At 48.1% G+C, this 22465-nt stretch overlaps 1 protein-coding gene across 1 annotated transcript in view; it reads right to left on the bottom strand.

The window, feature by feature from the left end:
• Positions 1 to 2355: 2355 nt before the first annotated feature.
• The window catches only part of LOC123993662 (ephrin-B1-like), a 181688-nt gene continuing 161578 nt past the window's right edge, over positions 2356 to 22465 (bottom strand). Inside the window, exons 3-5 of the mRNA XM_046296027.1 lie at positions 14239 to 14331; positions 9328 to 9462; positions 2356 to 2876 (exon numbers count right to left, since the gene is read on the bottom strand). Coding sequence (XP_046151983.1) covers positions 2470 to 2876; positions 9328 to 9462; positions 14239 to 14331 — 635 coding nt within the window. The 3' untranslated portion in view covers positions 2356 to 2469. The remainder of the gene's footprint in view (positions 2877 to 9327; positions 9463 to 14238; positions 14332 to 22465) is intronic.

Genomic DNA, 22465 nt, shown 5'->3' with positions numbered 1-22465 from the left:
GCACAAGAATCACAACCACACAACAACAGAAGGGTGTGGTCAGTTCAGAAGGGTGTGGTCAGTTCAGAAGGGTGTGGTCAGTTCAGAAGGGTGTGGTCAGTTCAGAAGGGTGTGGTCAGTTCAGAAGGGTGTGGTCAGTTCAGAAGGGTGTGGTCAGTTCAGAAGGGTGTTACCTTGTTAAAGAGAGGATCAATACTGGGGGGTGTGATGTCACATGGAGAGGACAGGAGGTTAGAGGACAGGAGGAGAGGACAGGAGGAGAGGACAGGAGGAGAGGACAGGAGAATAGAGGACAGGAGAATAGAGGACAGGAGAATAGAGGACAGGAGAATAGAGGACAGGAGAATAGAGGACAGGAGGAGAGGACAGGAGGAGAGGACAGGATGAGAGTACAGGAGAAGAGAACAGGAGGTGACGACAGGAGAATGGAGGACAGGAGGTTAGAGGACAGGAGGTTAGAGGACAGGAGGTTAGAGGACAGGAGGTTAGAGGACAGGAGGTTAGAGGACAGGAGGTTAGAGGACAGGAGAATAGAGGAAAGGAGGAGTGGACAGGAGGTGAGGACAGGAGAATAGAGGACAGGAGGACAGAGGAAAGGAGCAGAGGACAGGAGATGATGACAGGAGAATAGAGGACATGAGATAAGAGGATAGAGGACAGGAGGTTAGAGGACAGGAGGAGAGGATAAGAGAATAGAGGACAGGAGGTTAGAGGACAGGAGGTTAGAGGACAGGAGGATAGAGGACAGGAGGATAGAGGACAGGAGGATAGAGGACAGGACGTTAGAGGACAGGACGTTAGAGGACAGGACGTTAGAGGACAGGAGGATAGAGAACAGGAGGATAGAGGACAGGACATTAGAAGACAGGAGGACAGAGGGTAAAACATCACACTACAGCACCAAACAACAAGATGAAATGTATTGGACAGTTTCTGTCAGTCCAGTTTCTCTGGACCAGTCCATGGTCCACTGTCAGGCGTCTTCTCCTTAGGTCAGTAGGTGGTTGAACAACATGGGCTTGTTAAAAGCCAAGTCCCCAGGTTAAAATAATACGTTAGTCCACTTGTAGAGTAATCAATCGCTCCTATCCTTCTCTCTGCAACTCACACTGTATCTAGATGTTCAATCGCTCCTATCCTTCTCTCTTCAACTCACACTGTATCTAGATGTTCAATCGCTCCTATCCTTCTCTCTTCAACTCACACTGTAGTGGATGTTCAATCGCTCCTATCCTTCTCTCTTCAACTCACACTGTATCTAGATGTTCAATCGCTCCTATCCTTCTCTCTGCAACTCACACTGTATCTAGATGTTCAATCGCTCCTATCCTTCTCTCTTCAACTCACACTGTATCTAGATGTTCAATCGCTCCTATCCTTCTCTCTTCAACTCACACTGTAGTGGATGTTCAATCGCTCCTATCCTTCTCTCTGCAACTCACACTGTAGTGGATGTTCAATCGCTCCTATCCTTCTCTCTTCAACTCACACTGTATCTAGATGTTCAATCGCTCCTATCCTTCTCTCTTCAACTCACACTGTAGTGGATGTTCAATCGCTCCTATCCTTCTCTCTTCAACTCACACTGTAGTGGATGTTCAATCGCTCCTATCCTTCTCTCTTCAACTCACACTGTAGTGGATGTTCATATGCTTTTCTCCATTTAGGTGCTCCTCCTCTCTCAGACCTGGTAATTTTTACATTTACATTTAAGTCATTTAGCAGAATAAATGTTCTCTCCTCTCCTCCTCTCTCAGACCTGGTAATAAATGTTCTCTCCTCTCCTCCTCTCTCAGACCTGGTAATAAATGTTCTCTCCTCTCCTCCTCTCTCAGACTTTATAATAAATGTTCTCTCCTCCTCTCTCAGACCTGGTAATAAATGTTCTCTCCTCTCCTCCTCTCTCAGACCTGGTAATAAATGTTCTCTCCTCTCCTCCTCTCTCAGACCTGGTAATAAATGTTCTCTCCTCTCCTCCTCTCTCAGACCTGGTAATAAATGTTCTCTCCTCCTCTCTCAGACCTGGTAATAAATGTTCTCTCCTCTCCTCCTCTCTCAGACCTGGTAATAAATGTTCTCTCCTCTCCTCCTCTCTCAGACCTGGTAATAAATGTTCTCTCCTCTCCTCCTCTCTCAGACCTGGTAATAAATGTTCTCTCCTCCTCTCTCAGACCTGGTAATAAATGTTCTCTCCTCTCCTCCTCTCTCAGACCTGGTAATAAATGTTCTCTCCTCTCCTCCTCTCTCAGACCTGGTAATAAATGTTCTCTCCTCCTCTCTCAGACCTGGTAATAAATGTTCTCTCCTCTCCTCCTCTCTCAGACCTGGTAATAAATGTTCTCTCCTCTCCTCCTCTCTCAGACCTGGTAATAAATGTTCTCTCCTCTCCTCCTCTCTCAGACCTGGTAATAAATGTTCTCTCCTCTCCTCCTCTCTCAGACTTTATAATAAATGTTCTCTCCTCCTCTCTCAGACTTTATAATAAATGTTTGCTGGGCTCTGCGGAGGCATCTCCTGTACGATATAAACAGGATGTCCGTAGTCAGAGCTCACTTTCTCGTAGTGAGGGCAGTAGTTATTCTCCGTCCTCAGCGGGATGATGATGTCACTGGGTTCCGTCCCGGCTGTGCTCCCGCTGCCAGGCAGCTTGTTCTGATTGGACAGCGTGCTGAGTGACAGGGCGGAAGGGTGGGGCTGAGCGTGAGAGTGCTTCCGGGATCTCTTCCTCATCTTGATGAGCAGGATGATGAGGAAGAGGATGAGGAGGAGGAAGATGATGCAGCCGGCTCCGATGGCTGAGAACACAGCGACCTTTGACCCCAGGATGCCGTCACTGCTGCTGGAGCCTCCTGACCTGTTGTCCTGGTTTATAGAGTCTGGAGGAGGGAGGGGAAGAGAGAGGGGGGGGGAGCGAAAGAGGGAGGGAGGGGGAGAGAAAGAGTGAGTTTGTACAATGCGACCCATTGTGCATTCAGATATAGAAATGTATATGATTATTGTTTTATAGTTTAACGAAATGACGATGAATTCTTCATATTTCTTTAGGGTGATTGACAAGTGCTATTGATGTCATCTAATTTCATTTGTTTAATCAAGATGACCCTGTAATGTAATCTGTGGTTAACAGCCAACATCACTCAGATTAATAGGATTGATACAGACGAGGCAATAGCTAAATCTACAGAAATGTGTTTCGGGGAGAGGCCTGGGGAGACGCCAGGGGAGAGGCCAGGGGAGAGGCCAGGGCATAAGCCAGGGGGGAGGCCAGGGGATAGGCCAGGGCATAGGCCAGGGGAGAGGCCAGGGGATAGGCCAGGGGAGACGCCAGGGGAGAGGCCAGGGGAGAGGTCAGGGGAGAGGCCAGGGGAGAGGTCAGGGGAGAGGCCAGGGGAGAGGCCAGGGGAGAGGCCAGGGGAGACGTCAGGGGAGAGGCCAGGGGAGAGGCCAGGGGAGACGTCAGGGGAGAAGCCAGGGGAGAGGCCAGGGGAGAGGCCAGGGGAGACGTCAGGGGAGAGGCCAGGGGAGAGGCCAGGGGAGAGGCCAGGGGAGACGTCAGGGGAGACGTCAGGGGAGAGGTCAGGGGAGACGTCAGGGGAGACGTCAGGGGATAGGCCAGGGGAGAGGTCAGGGGAGAGGTCAGGGGATAGGTCAGGGGATAGGCCAGGGGAGAGGTCAGGGGAGAGGCCAGGGGAGACGTCAGGGGATAGGCCAGGGGATAGGCCAGGGGAGAGGTCAGGGGAGAGGCCAGAGGAGAGGCCAGGGGAGACGACAGGGGAGAGGCCAGGGGAGACGTCAGGGGGAAGGTCAGAGGAGAGGTCAGGGGAGAGGTCAGGGGAAAGGTCAGAGGAGAAGTCAGGGGAAGGTCAGAGGAGAGGTCAGGGGAGAAGTCAGGGGGAAGGTCAGAGAAGAAGTCAGGGGGAAGGTCAGAGGAGAGGTCAGGGGAGAAGTCAGGGGGAAGGTCAGAGAAGAAGTCAGGGGGAAGGTCAGAGAAGAAGTCAGGGGGAAGGTCAGAGAAGAAGTCAGGGGGAAGGTCAGAGGAGTGGTCAGAGGAGAAGTCAGGGGAGAAGTCAGGGGGAAGGTCAGAGAAGAAGTCAGGGGGAAGGTCAGAGGAGAAGTCAGGGGGAAGGTCAGAGGAGAGGTCAGGGGAGAGGTCAGGGGAAGGTCAGAGGAGAGGTCAGGGGAGAGGCCAGGGGGAAGGTCAGAGGAGAAGTCAGGGGGAAGGTCAGAGGAGTGGTCAGAGGAGAAGTCAGGGGGAAGGTCAGAGGAGAGGTCAGAGGAGAAGTCAGGGGGAAGGTCAGAGGAGAAGTCAGGGGGAAGGTCAGATGAGAGGTCAGGGGAGAAGTCAGGGGGAAGGTCAGAGGAGAAATCAGGGGGAAGGTCAGAGGAGAGGTCAGGGGAGAGGTCAGGGGGAAGGTCAGAGGAGAAGTCAGGGGGAAGGTCAAAGGAGAGGTCAGAGGAGAAGTCAGGGGGAAGGTCAGAGGAGAGGTCAGGGGAGAGGCCAGGGGAGACGTCAGGGGAGAAGTCAGGGGGAAGTTCAGAGGAGAGGTCAGGGGAGAGGCCAGGGGAGACGTCAGGGGAGAAGTCAGGGGAGAGGCCAGGGGAGACGTCAGGGGAGACGTCAGGGGAGACGTCAGGGGAGAGGTCAGGGGAGAGGACAGGGGAGACGTCAGGGGAGAAGTCAGGGGGAAGGTCAGGGGAGAGGTCAGGGGAGAGGACAGGGGAGACGTCAGGGGAGAGGCCAGGGGAGAGGCCAGGGGAGAGGTCAGGGGAGAGGTCAGGGGAGAGTTCAGGGGAGAGGCCAGGGGAGAGGTCAGGGGAGAGGTCAGGAGAGATCAGGGGAGACGTCAGGGGAGAGGTCAGGGGAGAGGTCAGGGGAGAGGTCAGGGGGAAGACCAGGGGAGAGGCCAGGGGAGAGGCCAAGGGAGAAGCCAGGGCAGCGGTCAGGGGAGAGGTCAGGGGAGCGGTCAGGGGAGAGGCCAGAGGAGAAGTCAGGTGACGGGCCAGAGGAGAGACCAGGGGAAAGGTCAGGGGACAGGCCAGGGGACGGGCCAGGGAAGAGGCCAGGGGACGGGCCAGGGAATAATCCAGGGGAGAGGCCAGGGGACGGGCCAGAGGAGAGACCAGGGGTAAGGTCAGGGGAGAGGCCAGGGGACAGGCCAGGGGACAGGCCAGGGTATAATCCAGGGGAGAGGCCAGGGGACGGGCCAGGGGAGAGGCCAGGGGGCGGGCCAGGGGAGAGGCCAGGGGACGGGCCAGGTGAGAGACCAGGGGAAAGGTCAGGGGAGAGGTCAGGGGACAGGCCAGGGGACGGGCCAGGGAAGAGGCCAGGGGACGGGCCAGGTGAGAGGCCAGGGGACGGGCCAGGGAAGAGGCCAGGGGACGGGCCAGGTGAGAGACCAGGGGAAAGGTCAGGGGAGATGTCAGGGGAGAGACCAGGGGAGAGGCCAGGGGAGAGGCCTGGGGAAAGGTCAAGGGAGATGCCACGGGAGAGGTCAGGGGGAGAGACCAGGGGAGAGGCCAGGGGAGAGGCCTGGGGAGAGGCCAGGGGAGAGATCAGGGGAGAGGTCAGGGGAGAGACCAGGGGAAAGACCAGGGGAGAGGCCTGGGGAGAGGCCAGGGGAGAGGTCAGGGGAGAGACCAGGGGAGAAGCCAGGGGAGAGGTCAGGGAGCGGCCAGGGAGCGGTCAGGGGAGAAAGGCCAGAGGAGAGGCCAGGGGACGGGCCAGGGGAGAGAGTAGGGGAGAGGCCAGGGGACGGGCCAGGGGACGGGCCAGGGGATCATCCCTGGGGATGGGGAGAAGTCAGGGGGAAGGTCAGGGGAGAGGTCAGAGGAGAAGGAGAGGTCAGAGGAGAAGTCAGGGGGAAGGTCAGAGGAGAGGTCAGGGGAGAGGCCAGGGGAGACGTCAGGGGAGAAGTCAGGGGGAAGTTCAGAGGAGAGGTCAGGGGAGAGGCCAGGGGAGACGTCAGGGGAGAGGTCAGGGGAGAGGACAGGGAGGAGGTCAGGGGAGAGGACAGGGGAGACGTCAGGGGAGAAGTCAGGGGAGAGGTCAGGGGAGAGGACAGGGGAGACGTCAGGGGAGAGGCCAGGGGAGAGGCCAGGGGAGAGGTCAGGGGAGAGTTCAGGGGAGAGGCCAGAGGAGAGGTCAGGGGAGAGGTCAGGGGAGAGGTCAGGGGGAAGGTCAGAGGAGAGGTCAGGGGAGACGTCGGGGGAGAGGTCAGGGGGAAGGTCAGAGGAGAGGTCAGGGGAGAGGCCAGGGGAGACGTCAGGGGAGAGGTCAGGGGGAAGGTCAGAGGAGAGGTCAGGGGAGAGGCCAGGGGAGAGGTCAGGGGAGAGGTCAGGGGAGAGATCAGGGGAGACGTCAGGGGAGAGGTCAGGGGAGAGGTCAGGGGGAAGACCAGGGGAGAGGCCAGGGGAGAGGCCAAGGGAGAAGCCAGGGCAGCGGTCAGGGGAGAGGTCAGGGGAGCGGTCAGGGGAGAGGCCAGAGGAGAAGTCAGGTGACGGGCCAGGTGAGAGACCAGGGGAAAGGTCAGGGGAGAGGTCAGGGGACAGGCCAGGGGACGGGCCAGGTGAGAGGCCAGGGGACGGGCCAGGTGAGAGGCCAGGGGACGGGCCAGGGAAGAGGCCAGGGGACGGGCCAGGTGAGAGACCAGGGGAAAGGTCAGGGGAGATGTCAGGGGAGAGACCAGGGGAGAGGCCAGGGGAGAGGCCTGGGGAAAGGTCAAGGGAGATGCCACGGGAGAGGTCAGGGGAGAGACCAGGGGAGAGGCCAGGGGAGAGGCCTGGGGAGAGGCCAGGGGAGAGGTCAGGGGAGAGACCAGGGGAGAGGCCAGGGGAGAGGTCAGGGGAGCGGCCAGGGGAGCGGTCAGGGGAGAGGCCAGAGGAGAGGCCAGGGGACGGGCCAGGGGAGAGAGTAGGGGAGAGGCCAGGGGACGGGCCAGGGGACGGGCCAGGGGATCATCCAGGGGAGAGGCCACGGGACGGGCCAGGGGAGAGAACAGGGGAGAGGCCACGGGAGAGGCCACGGGAGAGGTCAGGGGAGAGGTCAGGGGAGAGGCCACGGGAGAGGTCAGGGGAGAGGCCAAGGGAGAGGCCAGGGGACGGGCCAGGGGACGGGCCAGGGGAGAGGCCAGGGGACGGGCCAGGGGTCGGGCCAGGGGAGAGGCCAGGGGACGGGCCAGGGGACGTGCCAGTGGAGAGACCAGGGGAAAGGTCAGGGGAGAGGCCACGGGAGAGGTCAGGGGAGAGGTCAGAGGAGAGGTCAGGGGAGACGTCAGGGGAGAGGCCAGGGGAGACGTCAGGGGGAAGGTCAGAGGAGAGGTCAGGGGAGAGGTCAGGGGAGACGTCAGGGGAGAGGCCAGGGGAGAGGTCAGGGGAGAGGTCAGGGGAGACGTCAGAGGAGAGGCCAGGGGAGAGGCCAGGGGAGAGGTCAGGGGAGAGGCCAGGGGAGACGTCAGGGGGAAGGTCAGAGGAGAGGTCAGGGGAGAGGCCAGGGGAGAGGCCAAAGGAGAGGTCAGGGGAGACGACAGGGGAGAGGCCAGGGGAGAGGTCAGGGGAGAGGTCAGGGGAGAGGCCAGAGGAGAGGTCAGGGGAGACGACAGGGGAGAGGCCAGGGGAGAGGCCAGGGGAGACGTCAGGGGAGAGGTCAGAGGAGAGGTCAGGGGAGAGGCCAGGGGAGACGTCAGGGGAGAAGTCAGGGGGAAGGTCAGAGGAGGGGTCAGGGGAGAGGCCAGGGGAGACGTCAGGGGAGAGGTCAGGGGAGAGGCCAGGGGAGAGGTCAGGGGAGCGTTCAGGGGAGAGGCCAGAGGAGAGGTCAGGGGAGAGGTCAGGGGAGAGGCCAGGGGAGAGGTCAGGGGAGAGGTCCGGGGAGAGGCCAGGGGAGAGGCCAGGGCAGAGGCCACGGGAGAGGTCAGGGGAGAGGCCAAGGGAGAGGCCAGGGACGGGCCAGGGGACGGGCCAGGGGAGAGGTCAGGGGACGGGCCAGCGGTCGGGCCAGGGGAGAGGCCAGGGGACGGGCCAGGGAGGTGCCAGGGGAGAGACCAGGGGAAAGGTCAGGGGAGAGGCCACGGGAGAGGTCAGGGGAGAGGCCAAGGGAGAGGCCAGGGACGGGCCAGGGGAGAGTCCAGGGGAGAAACCAGGGGACAGGCTAGGGGAGAGAACAGGCCAGGGGACAGGCTAGGGTTACAGGCCAGGGGAGAGAACAGGGTAGAGAACAGGCCAGGGGACAGGCTAGGGGAGAGACCAGGGGACAGGCCAGGGGAGAGAACAGGGTAGAGAACAGGCCAGGGAAGATATGCACATCTGACTCTGTTTCATTTATTTCTGTAGGGGGGTGAGGGGGGTGAGGGGGGGTTGGGAAGGACGGTTACTGGAAAAAAAGAGTGACTAGCTCCTGAAGTGACTGAAATCGGAGCAGAATCAAATCTGTTTCCCATGTATATCAGCAGCTGCTGCCAGAAATCTCTCTGTCACTTTCTCCCTGTCCACACTTCTCTCTCTACCTTCTCTCTCTCCTTCTCTCTCTACCTTCTCTCTCACCTTCTCTCTCTCCTTCTCTCTCTACCTTCTCTCTCTCCTTCTCTCTCTCCTTCTCTCTCTACCTTCTCTCTCTCCTTCTCTCTCTACCTTGTCTCTCACCTTCTCTCTCTCCTTCTCTCTCTACCTTCTCTCTCACCTTCTCTCTCTACCTTGTCTCTCCTTCTCTCTCTCCTTCTCTCTCTACCTTCTCTCTCACCTTCTCTCTCTACCTTCTCTCTCACCTTCTCTCTCTCCTCTCTCAGTCACTTTCTCCCTGTCCACACTTCTCTACCTTCTCTCTCTCCTTCTCTCTCTACCTTCTCTCTCTCCTCTCTCTACCTTCTCTCTCTACCTTCTCTCTCTACCTTATCTCTCTACCTTCTCTCTCTACCTTCTCTCTCCTTCTCTCTCTACCTTCTCTCTCTCTCTCTCCTTCTCTCTCTACCTTCTCTCTCACTTTCTCTCTCTCCTCTCTGTCACTTTCTCCCTGTCCACACTTCTCTACCTTTTCTCTCTCCTTCTCTCTCTACCTTCTCTCTCTCTCCTCTCTCTACCTTCTCTCTCTCCTTCTCTCTCTACCTTCTCTCTCTACCTTATCTCTCTACCTTCTCTCTCTACCTTCTCTCTCCTTCTCTCTCTACCTTCTCTTTCTCTCTCTCTCCTTCTCTCTCACCTTCTCTCGCTCCTCTCTCTACCTTCTCTCTCTACCTGTTCTTGACTTTTCATGGGGTCGATATTCTTTAGGTTCTATTTGTTCTGTAAGGTTCAGCTGGGTTCCGTCAGGTTCTAATGGGGTTAGGGTTGTTATCTCACCAGTGTTGCCTGGCTCTCCTGCCACAGGCAGCAGGTTGTCCTCAGGGCTAGGACTGAAGTCTCCTCCCAGACTGTTGTCGCTCTCTCTCTCTGGTTCCTCTGGTAATACAGGGTCTGGTAGAACAGTGTTGGGGTCTGAAACATAAGACACCGTGATAAATATCTCTGTATGATAGTAACTCACAGAGACACACACGAACGTACACGCACAAGCGTGCACACACATATGCACACAAGAGCAAACACAGACACCCACTCAGCAGTCTAGGGGACAGAACACACTGACATGGCAGAATGAGGTTAAGAAAATTATATATTTGGTTTTTATTGTTATTCATTATTCATATCTGTAAAAGGCCATAATATGTCTTATTTATATGTCTGGTTTTAACATTACTGCTGAGTAAAGGAGAGCAGAGGAGAGGAGAGGAGAGGATAAGAGAAGAGAAGAGGAAAAGAGAGGAGAGGAGAGGAGAGAAGGGGAAAAGAGAGGAGAGGAGAGAAGGGGAAAAGAGAAGAGAAGAGAGAGAGGAGAGGAGAGGAGAGGAGAGGAGAAGAGGAAGGGAAGGGAGAGGAGAGGAGAGGAGAGGAGAAGAGGAAAGGAGAGGAGAGGAGAGGAGAGGAGAGGAGAGGAGAGGAGAGGAGAGGAGAGGAGAGGAGAGGAGAGGAGAGGAGAGGAGAGGAGAGGAGAGGAGAGGAGAGGAGAGGAGGAAAGGAGAGGAGAGGAGAGGAGAGGAAAAGAAAAGTGAGGAAAGGAGAGGAGAGGAAAAGAAAAGTGAGGAGAGGAGAGGAGAGGAGAGAAGGGGAAAAGAGAGGAGAGAAGAGGAGAGAAGGGGAAAAGAGAGGAGAGAAGGGGAAAAGAGAGGAGAGAAGAGGTGAGAAGGGGAAAAGAGAGGAGAGGAGAGGAGAGGAGAAGAGGAAGGGAGAGGAGAGGAGAGGAGAGGAGAGGAGAGGAGAGGAGAGGAGAGGAGAGGAGAGGAGAGGAGAGGAGAGGAGAGGAGAGGAGAGGAGAGGAGAAGAAAAGAAAAGTGAGGAAAGGAGAGGAGAGGAGAGGAAAAGAAAAGTGAGGAGAGGAGAGGAGAGAAGGGGAAAAGAGAGTAGAGCAGAGGAGAGAAGGGGAAAGAGAGGAGAGAAGGGGAAAAGAGAGGAGAGAAGAGGTGAGAAGGGGAAAAGAGAGGAGAGGAGAGGAGATAAGGGGAAAAGAGAGGAGAGAAGAGGAGAAACGGGGAAAAGAGAGGAGAGGAGAACAGTAGTGTAATTACGGTTTCCAGCTGTAGTGTAATTACGGTTTCCAACAGTAGTGTGATTACAGTTTCCAGCAGTAGTGTGATTACATTTTCCAGCAGTGGTTTAATTATGGTTTCCAACAGTAGTGTAATTATGGTTTCCAACAGTAGTGTAATTATGGTTTCCAGCAGTAGTGTAATTATGGTTTCCAGCAGTAGTGTAATTATGGTTTCCAGCAGTAGTGTAATTATGGTTTCCAGCAGTAGTGTAATTATGGTTTCCAGCAGTAGTGAGATTACAGTTTCCAGCAGTAGTGAGATTACGGTTTCCAGCAGTAGTGTAATTATGGTTTCCAGCAGTAGTGTAATTACAGTTTCCAGCAGTAGTGAGATTACAGTTTCCAGCAGTAGTGAGATTACAGTTTCCAGCAGTAGTATAATTACAGTTTCCAGCAGTAATGTGATTACAGTTTCCAACAGTAGTGTAATTACAGTTTCCAACAGTAGTGTAATTACAGTTTCCAGCAGTAGTATATTTATGGTTTCCAGCAGTAGTGTAATTACGGTTTCCAGCAGTAGTGTAATTATGGTTTCCAACAGTAGTGTAATTATGGTTTCCAGCAGTAGTGTAATTACAGTTTCCAGCAGTAGTGAGATTACAGTTTCCAGCAGTAGTATAATTACAGTTTCCAGCAGTAATGTAATTACAGTTTCCAGCAGTAATGTGATTACAGTTTCCAACAGTAGTGTAATTACAGTTTCCAACAGTAGTGTAATTACGGTTTCTAGCAGTAGTGTAATTACAGTTTCCAACAGTAGTGTAATTACAGTTTCCAGCAGTAGTATATTTATGGTTTCCAACAGTAGTGTAATTACGGTTTCCAACAGTAGTGTAATTATGGTTTCCAGCAGTAGTGTAATTATGGTTTCCAACAGTAGTGTAATTACAGTTTCCAACAGTAGTGTAATTACGGTTTCTAGCAGTAGTGTAATTACAGTTTCCAACAGTAGTGTAATTACAGTTTCCAGCAGTAGTATATTTATGGTTTCCAACAGTAGTGTAATTACGGTTTCTAGCAGTAGTGTAATTACGGTTTCCAACAGTAGTGTAATTATGGTTTCCAGCAGTAGTGTAATTATGGTTTCCAACAGTAGTGTAATTACAGTTTCCAACAGTAGTATATTTATGGTTTCCAACAGTAGTGTAATTACGGTTTCTAGCAGTAGTGTAATTACAGTTTCCAGCAGTAGTATATTTATGGTTTCCAACAGTAGTGTAATTACGGTTTCCAACAGTAGTGTAATTACGGTTTCCAACAGTAGTGTAATTACAGTTTCCAGCAGTAGTATATTTATGGTTTCCAACAGTAGTGTAATTACAGTTTCCAACAGTAGTGTAATTACAGTTTCCAGCAGTAGTATATTTATGGTTTCCAGCAGTAGTATATTTATGGTTTCCAGCAGTAGTGTAATTACAGTTTCCAGCAGTAGTGTAATTATGGTTTCCAGCAGTAGTGTAATTATGGTTTCCAACAGTAGTGTAATTACGGTTTCCAGCAGTAGTGTAATTACAGTTTCCAGCAGTAGTGTAATTACAGTTTCCAACAGTAGTGTAATTACAGTTTCCAGCAGTAGTATATTTATGGTTTCCAGCAGTAGTATATTTATGGTTTCCAACAGTAGTGTAATTACAGTTTCCAACAGTAGTGTAATTACGGTTTCTAGCAGTAGTGTAATTACAGTTTCCAACAGTAGTGTAATTACAGTTTCCAGCAGTAGTATATTTATGGTTTCCAACAGTAGTGTAATTACGGTTTCTAGCAGTAGTGTAATTACAGTTTCCAGCAGTAGTATATTTATAGTTTCCAACAGTAGTGTAATTACGGTTTCCAACAGTAGTGTAATTATGGTTTCCAACAGTAGTGTAATTACGGTTTCCAACAGTAGTGTAATTATGGTTTCCAACAGTAGTGTAATTATGGTTTCCAACAGTAGTGTAATTACGGTTTCCAACAGTAGTGTAATTACGGTTTCCAGCAGTAGTGTAATTACGGTTTCCAACAGTAGTGTAATTACGGTTTCCAACAGTAGTGTAATTATGGTTTCCAACAGTAGTGTAATTACGGTTTCCAACAGTAGTGTAATTACGGTTTCCAGCAGTAGTATATTTATGGTTTCCAGCAGTAGTATATTTATGGTTTCTAGCAGTAGTGTAATTACAGTTTCCGGCAGTAGTATATTTATGGTTTCCAGCAGTAGTGTAATTACAGTTTCCGGCAGTAGTATATTTATGGTTTCCAACAGTAGTGTAATTACGGTTTCCAACAGTAGTGTAATTATGGTTTCCAACAGTAGTGTAATTACGGTTTCCAACAGTAGTGTAATTACAGTTTCCGGCAGTAGTATATTTATGGTTTCCAGCAGTAGTGTAATTACGGTTTCCAACAGTAGTGTAATTATGGTTTCCAACAGTAGTGTAATTACGGTTTCCAACAGTAGTGTAATTACAGTTTCCGGCAGTAGTATATTTATGGTTTCCAGCAGTAGTATATTTATGGTTTCCAACAGTAGTGTAATTACAGTTTCCAACAGTAGTGTAATTACAGTTTCCAGCAGTAGTATATTTATGGTTTCCAGCAGTAGTATATTTATGGTTTCTAGCAGTAGTGTAATTACAGTTTCCAGCAGTAGTGTAATTATGGTTTCTAGCAGTAGTGTAATTACAGTTTCCAACAGTAGTGTAATTACAGTTTCCAGCAGTAGTATATTTATGGTTTCCAACAGTAGTGTAATTACAGTTTCCAGCAGTAGAATATTTATGGTTTCCAACAGTAGTGTAATTACGGTTTCCAACAGTAGTGTAATTACAGTTTCCAGCAGTAGTGTAATTACAGTTTCCAACAGTAGTGTAATTATGGTTTCCAACAGTAGTGTAATTATGGTTTCCAACAGTAGTGTAATTACGGTTTCCAACAGTAGTGTAATTACGGTTTCCAGCAGTAGTGTAATTACAGTTTCCAACAGTAGTGTAATTACGGTTTCCAGCAGTAGTCAGCGCTACCTTGCAATGTTTTGACTGATTCATAATATACTGTATGTGTTATAGTCTATGAGAGGCTACAGACAATCTGATTTGCTCAGTGCTGATCCTAAAGTGAAGTGGCGTTTGGTGGACTAAGCACGTGCTTAGTCCACCAATATGCTGACATTTAGCTTCCTTCACAAGACGGACGATACGAAAGTCAACCAGCAGGAGGTTGTGTTTGTGTGTGTGTGTGTGCGCGCGTGCGTGTGAGTGCGTGTGTGTGTGTGTTCTGTTTTAAATATTCACAGTGAGAGATTATATGAATAATGTATGATTGTATTTGCATGCTAAGATGCTGTGTCAGAATGGAGGATACAGTGAAGTCACTGTGACCATTTACACCAATACAGTTATCCTCAAGGTTACACACTGATACACACTGTTGGGGTTTTACATAAACGTGAAGAACTGCGCTGCATTGAAGGTGTGCGCCAGGCCTAAACTCAGTTAGTGTCTACAGTACTGCAAATAAAACTTTGAGGAAAGGAGAATGTTTAATGTTCACATATAGGAGAGTTTAGAGTGCAACACATGGAGAAACACATTCGTGTAACGTTTGTTGTCAGATATATCAATCAATGAAAGCATTACTTTGTTTACCTTGTCCGACCTTCATGACAACTTTCATGGCCCTGGTCTTACAGACTCCTCCCTCTCTGTTCTCCAGGCCTTCGACTGAACCATTGGACGTGGCTGGAAGAGAGAGATAGAGAGAGATAGGGAGAGCGAGAGAGAGAAAGGGAGAGCGCGAGCGAGAAGTCAAAACAGGAATATTTTACATCTGGTAAGAAGTTAATATGGAAATTATCTCAACAGAGAAACATTTCCTCATTTGCACAATTTATATACCCCCAATAGATTCCCCATACTTTAACAATGACAGCTTCTCTATCCTAGAGCAGGAGATCAACCATTTTCAGGACCAGGGACATGTACAAGTCTGTGGTGACCTAAATGCCAGAACTGGAGAAGAACCTGACACTCTCAGCACACAGGGGGACAAACACCTACCTGGAGGTTACAGTTTTCCCTCACAAATATGCCCCCTAGACACAACTACGACAAAACAACCAATAAAACCAGGTCACAACTCCAACAGCTCTGTTGCACGCTGGGTCTGTACATGGTAGTCAATGGTAGGCTTTGAGGCGACTCCTATGGTAGGTACACCTACATCTTATCCCTTGGCAGTAGTACTGTAGATTACTTTATCACTGACCTCAACCCAAGAGACACTCAGAGCGTTGACAGTCAGTCCACTGACACCCCTATCAGATCACAGCAAAATCATAATCTACTTGTACAGAGCTATACTCAATCATGAGGCATCAAAGCCAAAGGAACTGCACAATTTTAAGAAATGCTATAGATGGAAGGAAAGTAGTGGGGAAACCTACCATAAAACAATTGGGCAACAACAAATTAAATCCTTTTCAGACAACTTCCTGAACAAAACATTTCACTATAACAGTGAAGGTTTAACTTGGAGGTAGAAAGCCTAAACAGTATATTTGAACTTTCAGCTTCCCTATCAAATCTAAAAATTTGCAGACAACCTAAGAAAACTAACAACAATGACAAATGGTTTGATGAAGAATGCAAAAACCTAAGAAAGAAATTGAGAAACCTGTCCAACCAAAAACATAGACCCAGAAAACCTGAGTCTAACGCCTTCACTATGGTGAGTCACTAAAACAATACAGAAATACACTACGGAAAACGAAGGAACAGCACGTCAGAAATAAGATCAATGTAATTGAAGAATCCATAGAATCGAACCACTTCTGGGAAAATTGGAACACACTAACAACCACACAAAGAGTTATCTATCCAAAACAGAGATGTGTGGTTAAACCACTTCTCCAGTCTTTCTGGCTCTATAACAAAAGAACAAACAGCAAAAACAGATACATGATCAATTAGAAATCTTATAATCATCTATTAAAGACTACCAGAACTGTCACGACTTCCGCCGAAGTGGGTCCGTCTCCTTTTTCGGGTGGCGTTCGGCGGTCGACTTCACCGGCCTTCTAGCCACCGCCGATCCAGTTTTCATTTTCCATTTGTTCTTTCTTGTCTTATCACACCTGGCTTCACTCAACCAATTACTTGTTTATTATTTATTTGCGTTTGTGAGTGATTGTATATTGTAATTCGGTCCGTGTTTGTGGGCTATCATTGTTGCCTTGTATATTTGTATTTTTTGAGTAAAATACTTTAATTACTCATATGTGCTGTCCTGCGCCTGACTCCCTACACCAGCTATACATAGGACTGCTACAAGAACCCACTAGTTTCTCCAATTACATTGAATGAACTACAGGACAAAATATAAACCCTCCAACCCAAAAAGGACTGTGGTGTTAATGGTATCTTAATTGAAATGATAGAATACCACAAATTCCAATTTGCTAAACTTTAACTCTTTAACATCATCCTCAGCTCTGGCATCTTTTCCAATATTTGGAACTAAGGACTGACTAAGGACCTCAATCAATAAAAGGCCAATTTGGCCCCCAATAACTATTGTGGGATATGACAGCAACAGCAACCTTGGGAAAATCCTCTGTATTAATATTAACAGCAGACGTGTACATTTCCCCAGTGAAAACAATGTACTGAGCAAATGTCAAATGGACTTTTTTCCAAATTACTGTACTACAGACCACATATTCACCCTACACACCCTAATTGACAAACAAACAAACCAAAACAAAGGAAATGTCTTCTCATGCTTTGTTGACTTCCAAAATGTTTTTAACTCAATTTGGCATGAGGGTCCCTACAAACAAAACATACGACATCATAAAATCCATGGACACAAACAACAAGCATACCGTTAAATTGAGCAAAAAACACACATTTCTTTACACAGGGCCGAAAACGTGCCCGTTTTAAGCTCAATATTTTGTCATGAAAAGATGCTCAACTATGCATATAATTGGCAGCTTTGGAAAGAAAACACTCTGACGTTTTCAAAACTGCAAGGATATTATCTGTGAGTGCCACGGAACTCATGCTACAGGCGAAACCAAGAGGAAACTCAAACAGGAAATGAGCAGAATTTTTGAAGCTCTGTTTATCTATCGTCTCCATATATGGCTGTGAATGTGCCACGAACGAGCTTATGCTCTCTGCCGTTCGTCCAAGATGTCTGCAGAATTGTGACGTATTTGTAGGCATATCATTGGAAGATTGACCATAAGAGACTACATTTACCAGGAGTCCGCCCGGTGTCCTGTGTCAAAATTATTGCGGAATCTCTAGGTGCTTTCCATTTCTTCAGAAGAGAAAGTCAACTGCCACGATGGATTTATCATCGATAGATATGTGAAAAACACCTTGAGGATTGATTCTAAACATCGGTTTGCCATGTTTCTGTCGATATTATGGAGTTAATTTGGAAAAAAGTTCGCGTTTTAATGACTTAATATTTTTTTTTTTCTTCCCCAAATGTGATGGAGAAAACGGAGCGATTTGTCAACACAAATAATATTTTTGTAAAAACTGAACATCTCCTCATTGAAAACATCTGAAGTTCTTCAAAGTTCTTCAAAGATAAATTATTTTATTTGAATGTTTTTCTGTTTTTTGTGAAAATGTTGGATGGTGAATGTCAGGCATGTCAGGCATAATACTATGCTAGGCTATCAATAGTGTTACACAAATGCTTGTTTTGCAATGGTTGAGAAGCATATTTTTGAAACTCTGAGATGACAGTGTTGTTAACAAAAGGCTAAGCTTGAGAGCAAATAGATTTATTTCATTTCATGAATGTTAACGTTGCGTTATGCTAATGAGCTTGCAGATAGATTTACACAATCCTGGATACAGGTTTCTTTCGTAGCTAAACGTGACGCAGAAAACGGAGCGATTTGTCCTAAACAAATAATATTTTTGTAAAAACTGAACATTTGCTATCTAACTGAGAGTCTCATTGAAAACATCTGAAGTTCTTCAAAGGTAAATTATTTTAGTTGAATGTTTTTCTGGTTTTTGTGAAAATGTTGCTTGCTGAATGTCAGGAATAATACTATGCTAGGCTATCAATAGTGTTACACAAATGCTTGTTTTGCAATGGTTGAGAAGCATATTTTTGAAAATCTGAGATGACAGTGTTATTAACAAAAGGCTAAGCTTGAGAGCAAATAGATTTATTTAATTTCATTTGCGATTTTCATGAATAGTTAACGTTGCGTTATGCTAATGAGCTTGCGGATAGATTTACACAATCCTGGATACAGGTTTCTTTCGTAGCTAAACGTGACGCAGAAAACAGAGCGATTTGTCCTAAACAAATAATATTTTTGTAAAAACTGAACATTTGCTATCTAACTGAGAGTCTCCTCATTGAAAACATCTGTTCTTCAAAGGTAAATGATTTTATTTGAATGTTTTTCTGGTTTTTGTGAAAATGTTGCCTGCTGAATGCTAACGCTAAATTCTATGCTAAATGCTATGCTAGCTATCAATAGTGTTACACAAATGCTTGTTTCGCAATGGTTGAGAAGCATATTTTGAAAATCTGAGATGACAGTGTTGTTAACAAAAAGCTAAGCTTGAGAGCTAGCATATTGATTTAATTTCATTTGCGATTTTCATGAATAGTTCACGTTGCGTTATGGTAATGAGCTTGAGGCTGTATTCACGATCCCGGATCCAGGATGGCTCATCGCAACAGGTTAAGCCTCACCATCTTCAACATATATATTAAGAAATTAGCGAGGACACTAGAATCTGAAGTTAAATGTCTACTGTTTGCTGATGATCTGGTGCTTCTGTCCCCAACCAAGGAGGGCTTACAGCAGCACCTAGATCTTCTGCACAGATTCTGAACCACCTGAAAAGGAAGTGATTCCCAAACATTCCATAACAACGCCAACACCTGCAGAGAAATAAACCTGGAGAAGAGTCCCTTAACCTTTGTGTAGTCTTAACATTCTTTACACTCCTCTTGTCCAAAGGGTCAAACATGACCCAACTTCACTAAACCCCGAAAATAAAGCAGCTTCATTTCATTTTAAACCCCAAATCTATTTTGCATGAATTAACAACCTGTCATTCATCACAAACTTTGTGAACATCTGGGATTTCCATCTTCACAATGCAGAAAGACTGCATTTAATCTGTGGACACCTCTCATTTTTATTACAATGTAAATGTTTTTGGGGAATTCAGTTAATTTGCATTGCAATTAATTGCTATTCATCTGATCACTCTTCATAACATTCTGCAGTATATGCAAATTGCCATCTGTCACACCCTAGCCTTAGTTATCTTTGTTTTCTTTATTATTTTGGTTAGGTCAGGGTATGACATGGGGGATTTATGTGTTTTGCCTAGTCTTGGGGTTTTTGTATGTTTATGGGGCTGTATCCTTTCTAGGTAGTTTTGTATGTATATGGTTGCCTAGATTGGTTCTCAATTAGAGGCAGCTGTCTGTCGTTGTCTCTGATTGGGAACCATATTTAGGCAGCCATGATCTTTTGGGTATTTTGTGGGTGATTGTCTTCTGTCTTTGTGTCATTGCACCAGATAGGACTGTTTCGGTTTTCATTTTTGCTGTTTTGTATTTTGTAGTGTTCTCGTGTATGGTCTTGATTAAACATGTTGAACTCTAACCACGCTGCATTTTGGTCCTCCTCTCCTTCAGCGGAAGAAAGCCGTTACACCATCACACATACTGAGGCAGCAGACATTGTGAAAATTCATATATGTGTCAATCTACGACTGCACTGTACAATGAGGAATTCAACTCCAAAATACTAGTCTTCTCCCATTTTTTTAACCATTGCCCCCGCCCACAAAGTGTATAAACAACAAAAATAAATTTGAATAAAATAAGATAATAGATACAAAACAAAAACGTGAAGAACATAAATCAATCAACTCTAATTAGCACATTTGTTTTTACCTTTATTTAACTAGGCAAGTCAGTTAAGAACAAATTCTTATTTTCAATGACGGCCTAAGAACAGTGGGTTAACTGCCTGTTCAGGGGAAGAATGACAGCTTGGGGTTATGAACTTGCAACCTTTCAGTTACTAGTCCAACGCTCTAACCACTAGGCTAACAAGAGCACCTCCTCCCAGCTTCCCACTGCACTGAGGCTAGGAAACACGGTCTCCACCGATAAATCCATGGTTATCGAAAATTTCAATAAGCACTTCTCAACGGCTGGCCATGCCTTCCGCCTGGCTACTCCAACCTCGGCCAACAGCTCCCCCCCCCCCCCGTAGCTCCTCACCCAAGCCTCTCCAGGTTCTCCTTTATCCAAATCCAGATAGCAGATGTTCTGAAAGAGCTGCAAAACCTGGACCCGTACAAATCAGCTGGGCTTGACAATCTGGACCCGCTATTTCTGAAACTATCTGCCGCCATTGTCGCAACCCCTATTACCAGCCTGTTCAACCTCTCTTTCATATCGTATGAGATCCCCAAGGATTGGAAAGCTGCCGCAGTCATCCCCCTCTTCAAAGGGGGAGACACCCTGGTCCCAAACTGTTACAGACCTATATCCATCCTGCCCTGCCTATCTAAGGTCTTCGAAAGCCAAGTCAACAAACAGGTCACTGACCATCTCGAATCCCACCGTACTTTCTCCGCTGTGCAATCTGGTTTCCGAGCCGGTCACGGGTGCACCTCAGCCACACTCAAGGTACTAAACGATATCATAACCGCCATCGATTAAAGACAGTACTGTGCAGCCGTCTTCATCGACCTCGCCAAGGCTTTCGACTCTGTCAATCACCATATTCTTATCAGCAGACTCAACAGCCTCGGTTTTTCGGATGACTGCCTTGCCTGGTTCACCAATTACTTTGCAGACAGAGTTCAGTGTGTCAAATCGGAGGGCATGCTGTCCGGTCCTCTGGCAGTCTCTATGGGGGTGCCACGGGGTTCAATTCTCGGGCCGACTCTTTTCTCTGTATATATCAATGATGTTGCTCTTGCTGCGGGCGATTCCCTGATCCACCTCTACGCAGACGACACCATTCTATATACTTTCGGCCCCTCATTGGACACTGTGCTATCTAACCTCCAAACGAGCTTCAATGCCATACAGCACTCCTTCCGTGGCCTCCAACTGCTCTTAAACGCGAGTAAAACCAAATGCATGCTTTTCAACCGATCGCTGCCTGCACCCGCATGCCCGACTAGCATCACCACCCTGGATGGTTCCGACCTTGAATATGTGGACATCTATAAGTACCTAGGTGTCTGGCTAGACTGCAAACTCTCCTTCCAGACTCACATCAAACATCTCCAATCGAAAATCAAATCAAGAGTCGGCTTTCTATTCCGCAACAAAGCCTCCTTCACTCACGCTGCCAAGCTTACCCTAGTAAAACTGACTATCCTACCGATCCTCGACTTCGGCGATGTCATCTACAAAATGGCTTCCAACACTCTACTCAGCAAACTGGATGCAGTCTATCACAGTGCCATCCGTTTTGTCACTAAAGCACCTTATACCACCCACCACTGCGACTTGTATGCTCTAGTCGGCTGGCCCTCACTACATATTCGTCGCCAGACCCACTGGCTCCAGGTCTTCTACAAGTCCATGCTAGGTAAAGCTCCGCCTTGCCATCGTGACCAGTGAACTAAGATAACACCCATCCGTAGCACGCGCTCCAGCAGGTGTATCTCACTGATCATCCCTAAAGCCAACACCTCATTTGGCCGCCTTTCGTTCCAGTACTCTGCTGCCTGTGACTGGAACGAATTGCAAAAATCGCTGAAGTTGGAGACTTTTATCTCCCTCACCAACTTCAAACATCAGCTATCCGAGCAGCTAACCGATCGCTGCAGCTGTACATAGTCTATAGGAAAATAGCCCACCCATTTTCACCTACCTCATTCCCATACTGTTTTTATACTGTTTTTATTTATTTACTTTTCTGGATCTTTTGCACACCAATATCTCTACCTGTACATGACCATCTGATCATTTATCACTCCAGTGTTAATCTGCAAAATTGTATTATTCGCCTACCTCCTCATGCCTTTTGCACACATTGTATATAGACTGCCCATTTTTTCTACTGTGTTATTGACTTGTTAATTGTTTATTCCATGTGTAACTCTGTGTTGTCTGTTCACACTGCTATGCTTTATCTTGGCCAGGTCGCAGTTGCAAATGAGAACTTGTTCTCAACTAGCCTACCTTGTTAAATAAAGGTGATTAAAAAAATATAAAAAAAATACCCTGCCGCCCCACATGTAGGACAGTATGAAAGTGTGTGTGCATGGACTTTGCAGATGTATTACTCACATGTGCAGCACATAGTATTTGTTTTACAGTCCTTCTTTGGGGGGAAGAATAGGAATCTCCACCTCTTGCCTTTCCTCAGCTGCAGCCTCAGGTGGATCAGGACAAGATTCAGCCCCCTGAACAGCTTTCACAAGCAGAAGCTGCTGTGTGGGAGAGGCTCTCCCTTCTTTGAATGTGTGGGGTTACTAGTGCCTTTTCCAGCTGCTCCAGAAACACCCTTCTCTTGTTCCACTTGTCAGGCATCCAGGTAGTGTCGATCTTGTTCCATATCACAAAGGCATTGTATGAGGACACATCAATGATGTTATGGACGATGACCAGGGGCCATGGGGCAATTATCCTCCTGCAACTTTAAGTTCCAATCACTTTTCCAGGTTGTCCACACCTCTTTTGTTGTGGTTGTGGTCCAGAATGATGGCTGGCTTCCTGTCCTCACGGTCACTGATCTCAGCCATTTTGTGCAGTGTGCTCAGGAGGACCACATTCTTGTTCCTCTTTGGGAGGTAAGAAACTAGAGTGGTGGTGGGGGTGAAGACAAACGTTGATGAG

The sequence above is a fragment of the Oncorhynchus gorbuscha genome, linkage group LG13 (genome assembly GCF_021184085.1).
Source record: "Oncorhynchus gorbuscha isolate QuinsamMale2020 ecotype Even-year linkage group LG13, OgorEven_v1.0, whole genome shotgun sequence".
Taxonomy (NCBI): domain Eukaryota; kingdom Metazoa; phylum Chordata; class Actinopteri; order Salmoniformes; family Salmonidae; genus Oncorhynchus; species Oncorhynchus gorbuscha.
The sequence above is the reverse complement of the archived record's forward strand: the minus strand, read 5'-3'. Positions and strand labels throughout refer to the sequence as shown.